Below are 8939 nucleotides of genomic sequence, written 5' to 3'. Positions count from 1 at the left end.
ATTAGGTGTGAAACCATCAGGAACCATTTAGTCTCCAGCACCACCATTTTCCAGAACTGCAACCTACTTGGAGTCTCCAGAAGTGCAAAGTGTACAAAGACTTGAATGGGTGAAAAATCTTAAAAAAAAAGACCCTAATTTAATAAGAATAACATGCTGAAGTGTTTTGAAATACATGAAGACAATTTTTGTTTTATAGGCTTTATAGACAGATAAGTTGAGAGTGACTCTTGAAGGACCTGCAACATATCCTGTTATATCACTCATATCACAGGAATTTCTGAAGAATCTGGCAGTAATTTTTAGGAGTTCATTTTTGTTCATCTCTGCAAGACAGACTTTTTTGGGAGGATGGGAGATAAAGTCCCAAATCTTACTGCCAGATTCTGGAAGATAAACAAATGTTTTACTCCTGAGTAAAAGGTTCCTCCTAGGCCTTAATGCTAAAAATGGTAGCGAATCTTAATTTGCATTTTTGTTTTAAATTTTCCTCAGAAATTACTAAATTCTACTTAACTAAAGTTACCATAGTGATCCATTGCTGCTTTATTTATTTTGTGCCAGTTTGGTCAAAGGGTCATTAGTGTCCGGTCTTTCACAATATCCTCTATGACACTAAACTCTGTATCCTTCCATAGTTCACCCCATTATTGACGCCACAGGAAAGTCCACGTTGTCATGTACTTGTGTTAATATGGAAAGACGGATGAAGCCCTTACCTCATAACGGTTTACGTACTTTCATTTTTAATCAATTTTTTTTGGTCATGCATTTGCATGTCAGTAGTTCTTCTCAGAAAGGATTAATTCTGAATGAATGACAAATTTATGTATGAATGAACCCTGGTCCTTTACTCCCATTCCTCTTTTTACTTGCTTTCTTTGATCCACTTCCTCCTTTTTTCAGTCTAAGATACAAAACGGACATCCGTTCCAATAGATATGGAGTTGTCAGGCTTTTTCCTTCTTGGTTTCTCTTTCCATTTTTTTAATGAAAAGTTAGTTACAGTAAGTTAAATCAACATTTTATATTAGATCTAACATACATCATAGATGTAAATCTTGCTTTATCTGACAGATTTTCCTAATGCTTTAATGCAGAGACAACAACTTTAAATGCCTGTGTCAGCGCTTCACAGTATACAAGCATGTAGATGTTAACCTCAAAGCTCAAACAGACAGGAACTAAAAGCCACAAAACCTATTTTAATTTTACAAGCTTTTAATGAAAAAAATCATGGTTATATGTTTGTATTTTTGTTATAGGTTGTCAGTGTGGTGTGCTCTTAGTTCCTACTCATCTCACCATAAGGGTCAAGCATCAGCACGACAGCGCAAGAGACAACGTGAAGATATAGAGGTCAGTCACACGGTTTCTCACACAGCCTTTGTTAACTGAACTATTCTCACCCACAGTCGCGTATTTAACACATGCATGTCTTACCCATTAAGCATGTAATTCTTAAAAGTCATTTGTGTTATCAGTTATTAACACAGTCTTCTTCTGTTGGTTGTAGGATTACACCAGCCTATTTCCTTTGGACGACACGCAACCATCTAAACTGATGCGTCTGCTCAGCTCCAATGAGGATGAGAGTGTCATGCTGTCCAGTCCAGGTAATTTCCTGTCTGCCTCACCTGCCACAAGCTGCGCAAAAAAATAAGCTGCAGTTTGTAAACTTTTTAAACTCTAAGGATCAATATAATTTTTTTATCTAATAGTCAATCTAAAAACTGTTAACCAAAACTGCATACGCTGCAAAAATCCCAATAGCGTGCAATAGTTTTGAGCTTCCTGTGGCAGTTTCACTCATGCAAGTAACACAACAAATAGGCTAATATCCCAAAGACAAACCAGAAAATGCTTTAGTTCTTTTTAGCATTAATTAAGTCTAACACATGAAATAATAGTCAGGAGGTAAAAAAAGGACTTTATTTTAACTACAACATTTAAAAAAAGGAAACTCATGTTTGATGCATCAGGTTTTTGTCTCGCATAGAATAATGTAGGAGAATATGGAAATAATATCTGAGGAAGCAAAAAACACCTTAATTTCATTCAGAGGCCCAAACTGAGCAAACCTGTTCAGTTTGGTGCAGTTGCTAATATTTATTTGGCCAAAAGAATCAGTGAGGTATCAATATTTGTTGTCATCATATTTTCTAATAATTTATCTTAGTAAGGTGATATTTAAAGGTGCCATAGAATGCATTGAGACAATATTTTAAATTGTTCTCTGATATCTACATAGAAGGTAAATGGCTTAGGTAAGGGCAAAAATTCTCCAGAAACGGTTTTACAAGTCTATTTTATAAAATATATAGGATGTATATAATAAAAGACAAGGATGATTGAGAGTACAAACACATTTCTTAAAAGCCTGATGTATCATATTTAATTTTTTTAAATAATGATGTATAGATAATGAAGAAAAAACAATCACTTTAAAAATTACTTAAAAAAAATAATAAAAACTACAGTGTAGATTTTTTTTTTTTGTTGCATTATCAAGGATAACTGTTTGTGGTTTAATAGATAGAAAATAGAGAACAGAAAGAAAAAAAATCAGTATTGCTATAAGCAGTGTCTGGAAGCCATGACTATTTAGTCACTTTCACTGTAAAAGAAGGAAGAACCAGAAGCGAAAGTATTGATTTTAATAACGCAGTCTACCGAGAAAGGGAAGTTAACAGGATTTGATTTAGTGAAATCTGCTTTGATAGCTTATGTGATAGTACGCATTTCCTTTTTCACACTTTCTACATTCACATTTAGGTCAATAAGAACTAAGTCAAAGTAACCAATGTTATCTTTTCTAGGTGACCGTACCATGAGCAGTTCACTGTCTGCCTCTCAGCTTCACACTGTCAACATGAGAGACCCTCTCAACAGAGTGCTAGGTTTGTGCTGCCTCTCTTCTGATCAATTAGTCCCACTAGATAGATTAATAGCATGGTGTTACCATCTGCTTCCATCTTTGTACCGCCACCATACTACTTGTACAAGTCATGCGAGGACAGTTAGAAGATGTTCTTGTCTTTTTTTTCTTTCTAGCAAATCTGTTCCTGTTGATTTCCTCTCTGATGGGGTCTAAGACAGCAGGCCCTCACACACAGTTTGTTCAGAGCTTTGTCGAGGAGTGTGTGGAGTGCTCAGAGCAAGGCAGCCGGGGAAGCATCTTGCAATTTATGCCATTTACCATGGTGAGGGAATCTTCTTGTATCTTGCATGCACAATACACATACAGTATTCTTGTAGGACTGCACAATTAGATCTCCACTTCTGCTTCTCTTGATTACATAAGCATAATCATCTGCAAAATTGGCACTGGTTGTTCATCCTAAAAACCTTTTGGTTTGTTTTTGTTTTTATATTTCCGTTATCTTTCATTGGTAACAAGCCTCCGCAAGCTTTCATACTTGGCAATCTCTCTCTGCACTGCAAACAAAAAAAAAAAAAAAGAGAGAGAGAGATCTGAAAATGCTTACAAAGACATACAGTTGCAGTCAAAATTATTTAACCTCTTAGACCTGCCAGCCATTCTGTTGACTAAATTTTATGAAAAAATTTCAACCAAAGAAGTAATAATTTATAGATTAATAATCTAATCTATGAATTATAGAATGTTTATTAATACAATGATTCTGAGGATGTAAAGTTGATGAAAAAAAAAAAAAAAAATATATATATATATATATATATATATATATATATATTGTAACATTTTAAGTACCAATAATCACTATTAACTAGTTGCTTATTAGCATGCATATTACTAGCATATTGGCTGTTTATTAGTATTTACCACGCACATATTAATGCCTTATTTTGCATGACCATATTTTTAGATCCATTAATCCTACCTCATACCTACCTTTCTAACTATTAATAAGCAGCATATTAGGAGTGTTCATTTATTTCTGGTCCTCGAATCTGATTTGCTAGTAAGAGTGTAATATTAGAGTCTAACAGAACTCCGACAGCTGTTTCACCGTTTGTGATTGTATCATTCCGCTTGCAGTACTTCTCACAGCGAGTGTCGTGGCGGACACCGAAATCCACTATAATTAAAAAAATATGACTATTTATGTCATGGAATGTAGTTTTAAGAGGTTTTCAGGTGGGCATGTACTTGTTTATAGTTCAAAAATTCAGTTTGCTAATAAAGAAAACATATATTTGAGCATTTGTATCGACATTTTCGGAGATGTGAGCTCCAGGGTGTCAGCGGCTGTTCAGCACTTATGAACCCGCTGAGAGAAGCCTCACCTCGGCCAGATCTTCTAGAATTTACCACTAGCTCTAAAGTCTCTATAGTAGTTAAACTTGAGATATAATTTGTTTTGGGTACATCTAACAGGCAGTCTTTGGTCTCATTAATCTATTATTTGTTCCAAAGCAAATAGTTTTGGCAAAGTCTCATCATGTTTATGTAAATTTATTGCTGTATATTGGAGCGCTGCCTGTATACTTTTGACTAAATTATCTAGCAACTTTTATGATGGCTGCTGTTATTATTTGTTGAATAATATAATTTAATAAACATGTTATGTAAATAATAGTAGTATTTAATAATAGTGTTTACTATTGAGAAACAGTACGTGTGTTCGTGATAGTGATTTTAGTTACATTCTTCTGCATTTGATTACATTACATTACATTAGATGGCGACAAGAGAATCAGCAGTAAAGACTTTTATATTGAAAATGAACACTGTTATAAATGGAAGTAGACATCTTCTCGGGTCCTAAAATCCGAATTGAATCACCTCTTACACGAACCCGAAGTGCAATAAATTATTTTTTAAATTAAAAACCTTACCTTACTTGCTCGATTCTGACCCAGCCTGACGCCATTTATGCTACTTTCAAACTAGACTGGACCCAAACGTAAATGGCATTGACGTATACACAGTCTGCAGCCACGCAGTCAGTCATGAAAAATCCCGCTGTCCTGTAGACTGATTTGGCTCCTGCTCCATTACTTTAATTATTTAATTTACTTTTATTTATTTTTGCTTAATATGTTTGCCTGCCTGATGGATACATGTTATATCTGAGTTCAGCTTTCAATTGTGACCAGTGGATACATGATAGTTTGCTAAAAATTAAATCGACAGCCTAATAAATCATGGATTTGCTAATGTTGTCTGCAACATTATTGACCTCATCTCCGACAAAAGGCATCTGAACACAAAAAAGAAAAGCCCTGCATTAACACGCAGCATAATGAAGCAATTGTTTTTTTTCTTTTTCTATGTGCGTTTCTCAAAAATAAACTTAACACGAACGTTAAAGTAGGCTATGCATCCAAGATAGTTTAAAAAGAATTTGGGTCTTATCGGGTCCATTCAGAAAAAAAGCACATTTATTTGAATTACCCGAGGCCACAAATACCGAACAAGACCTGTGTCTGAGGGACTTGTAAAAGTTTTGGACCCAAACCCACCCAGTTCTCGGGTCGGATATTCGGATTCAAGCGGACCTGTGAAGACCTCTAAACAGAAGTTATTTTTTACTTTCAACAACAGCTTGACACAGCTAACATATGCACTGAGCAGAAAACTGCACTGTCATCAGAAATCACCATTAACACATGAAGGGATATTAACGTTAAGAAAAAGATAACACTTTCCTCAGTCGACATTCAATCTAATGTTTTATTGTGAATATGAGATTAAGCTAAAGAATTAATGCTGTATCAGATGCAAGTAATCACACTTGCTTAGTCCATCTCTCTCTCATAATACTCTACTCCACATAATACATTGAGCTTTTAATACAATAAGCTGTTAATGAAACAACTCAGCATTCCTTTGTTGCTAGTTCTAAAGGGACGTTTTTAGAATTAGTAACAGGGCTCAGCTGTCAAACTGTCAACCTGAGATTTAAATTTGTGTGGCGGAAGGAAGTAGTTATGTGCAAATAAGCGTTTTTAAAGGCACTTGGTTGTTTTTTTATGTATTTACAAACTCGTACCATTGAACTGTTGTATAAATGCAATATTACACTCGTAGACGTGAGATATGGCTGTTTATCAGCACTTTGTAGATTGTAGAGAGTCTTTTATTAGTTATAACCTCTCTACAGGAATCTTGGCCCATTCCTTATGTGCAAAATCTTTCAGATCACTGATCTATTTTTATTTTCATTTGAGAATTGTATCTGGAGACTGAACAGGCCACTAAAGACCGATCTCTCAACTAAGCTTCAGTCAAATTTGAATCCATTACGTCCTCCATACAGTCAAGATTTCCACGTCCTACAGCAGTAAAGTACTCCTGTAATAAGACTGGTCCACCTCCATGTTTGACCAAGAGAATGATGTTCTTCTACCCATGGGTCCAAAAAGTTCCAGTTTGGTCTCATCACTCAATAAAACATCTTCCAGACCTCCACAGATCTATCTAAATTAAATGTAGCATATTCAAGTCAGCCTTTTATGTCCTTCATGGTCAAGAGTAAAATGCACATCAAATTTTGTGGTACAGTGAGGTGTGAGGTGCTACAGCAAAACAGAGACTTTTTTTTTTTAATCAGTGCCTTAAAAATAAATAAGAAACAAGTATTGGATTTCTTCCAGCAAATATGATGCGGTGTTTGTCATTTTTGCTTAGAACAATCATGCTTATCAGTTTAACCATTATCATTCACCCCTCACTTTTTTAATTTGGTTTTACAGATTTCAGAACTGGTAAAGCTCCAGGCACTGGCTAAACCCAAAACGGTGCTGTCCATCACAGACCTGAGCCTTCCATTGGGCCGGAGAATGGCAGCTAAAGCCATCGCTGCTCTGTAGAAGACATTCACCCCAACGTGCCCCTAAGAAGAGGTGGTTTTGGTAGTTGTGCAACAGAGGAAACCGCTTTCACCTCCCTCCCCAGGAGAGAACAGACTTTCTTGCTTATTCTTTAGACATGATTCCTGTAACTGCTGGTGGGTTTGATCACATCTGACGTCTTGAGGACAGCTCAGTGTTAGTTCTGATTTGACATATGTGGGCATACCTGTGAACTGAAACAGTTAACTGACTGCTGACTGTTCACATAATTTGACATTTATTTCCATCAATAATAAGTAAACAGAAAGTAAAATTATGGTATGATGTTTTGTTTTTATATGTGTTGTCAATATGCATGCATTATCGCCTGTTCACAACTTTTTTGTGTTTTTATAAACAATTTGTGTGATTTGGATTTTCTGCAAAATATGAAACCTTGTATATTTTTACTAAAATGCCAATAAAATGATAAAACTGTTGGATATGCTTGTCCCTGCCATTTCTTCTGTTAAAATTTGTCTTCATATGCTGCACATTATGCCTGTTAACAAACATGAGCAAAAGTGTTTGATCAGCAGTGATTACGCATTAGATTTCCACTGAAGTCAGAATTATCTCTGGTTTCACACTATGATATATCTTTACCATTAGATATTATCTGCATACATAGGAAAAATAAATGGGGGTGTATTTTGTCATTAGTTGGCCAACTGTTCTTTATTTGATAAAAATAAGATTTGGAAATGTTATAAAACTTTTTTTTTTTTTTTTTTTAACTTAAAATCAGCATTTGTGTGTATATAAACATATGAATAGCTTTTAGCAGGACTTTCAACTGAACACTAAGCTGTGCAAATACAGGCAGAACACTGTTTATCGTATTTTTATACACAAATTTCAAAGGCCTCTAAATTATCAGTATGATCAAAATATTCTACTACATGCCTTCTAGAATCTGATTGATAGTTTATACTTTTTAGCAAGTAAAAGCCAGTGTTGTATAAATAAAAAAAACTACTTTTAGGCTGTTATGCCTTTTTTCTGTAAAACTTTATAAAGTAAACATAAGAACTTTTGTATTGTTGCGCTAAACATCGTGTATTGCCCCCACAATAGAAACTATAGAGCTTTAGTCATGAAACTTTCATGTCAGGCTTTACAAAACTATTTAAAAACTTTTAATCTTGACACTTAGCGTCATAAAAAGATGAGTGGCATAGAACAAAAAGACAAGACAAGACACCCCATCCAAGTCAAGTATGGGAATGTCAAGACCCAAATCCAGTTGACGCCAACTGATGCAGGGAGTTCAGGCCAGCCACACCAAGAAAAAAAAAGTAAAACAATGAATGATTAATGTATTTGAGACACTTATTCAGTTTTATAGATTTCTTTTGAAGTTTGGCATAATTATGCTATATAAGCACATGAATATTATGGCATGGTTATTTTCTTTAAAAAAAAAAAAAAAAGTGGTGATGTTCAGTGTTTTAGAATTGTTTTTCTTTCAAATTTGTTTATTTACAATCAGAATACAAAATGTTGAATATCTTTTGAAAATTTTGGATCTTTATTATTATTATTATTATTTATACTTTTAATATATATTGTAGAAAGAAAAGTGATGTGTAAAATTGTGTAATTTAAATCCAATAACTAAAATAAATTACTGTGAAACAGTGGTAGGCATAGCATGATAATGGACTAAGTGAGTCAACTCAATTTGATGTGAGTCAGCAAATAATTCAACTTGGTAGGAACCAAGCTTATTACTGGGAAATACCAGTGCATGATCAAGCGGAAAAGAACACCACCACTCAAAAATCAAAGAACTGGATAAAAATAGGACTTGTGTTACATCATATCCTGTACATCAAGGAATGCCCATAACGTCAGAACAGTGTCCGTCAGAGGGCACACTATTTTTTTCTCTTTCTGAGAATTGTAAAATAAATTGTCATTCTGTTCATAGCGCAGACTTCTACAACTGAACTTGTTTTAGATTTGTAAAATAGTTTTTTTTTTTTTCTTACTATTGGTAGTAGCAGTGGTTTTATTTTTTTATTTTATTTTATTTATTTTTTTATTTTTTATTTTAGTGACAAAATAAAATGCCAGTTATGTTGTTGTTTTTGTATGGGGTGTGAAATACTTGAGTA

The 8939-nt window shown here is 34.4% G+C and overlaps 1 protein-coding gene across 1 annotated transcript in view; it reads left to right on the top strand.

Moving 5' to 3' along the window:
- med24 (mediator complex subunit 24) overlaps positions 1-7262 on the top strand; it is a 24980-nt gene extending 17718 nt beyond the window's left edge. The window contains exons 20-24 of the mRNA XM_073828856.1: positions 1266-1359; positions 1517-1616; positions 2820-2900; positions 3055-3203; positions 6682-7262. Of these exons, the coding sequence (XP_073684957.1) occupies positions 1266-1359; positions 1517-1616; positions 2820-2900; positions 3055-3203; positions 6682-6798 (541 nt within the window). The 3' untranslated portion in view covers positions 6799-7262. The remainder of the gene's footprint in view (positions 1-1265; positions 1360-1516; positions 1617-2819; positions 2901-3054; positions 3204-6681) is intronic.
- The last annotated feature ends 1677 nt before the right edge of the window (positions 7263-8939 follow it).

This window comes from Garra rufa, chromosome 22 (assembly GCF_049309525.1).
Source record: "Garra rufa chromosome 22, GarRuf1.0, whole genome shotgun sequence".
Lineage (NCBI taxonomy): Eukaryota > Metazoa > Chordata > Actinopteri > Cypriniformes > Cyprinidae > Garra > Garra rufa.
The sequence above is the reverse complement of the archived record's forward strand: the minus strand, read 5'-3'. Positions and strand labels throughout refer to the sequence as shown.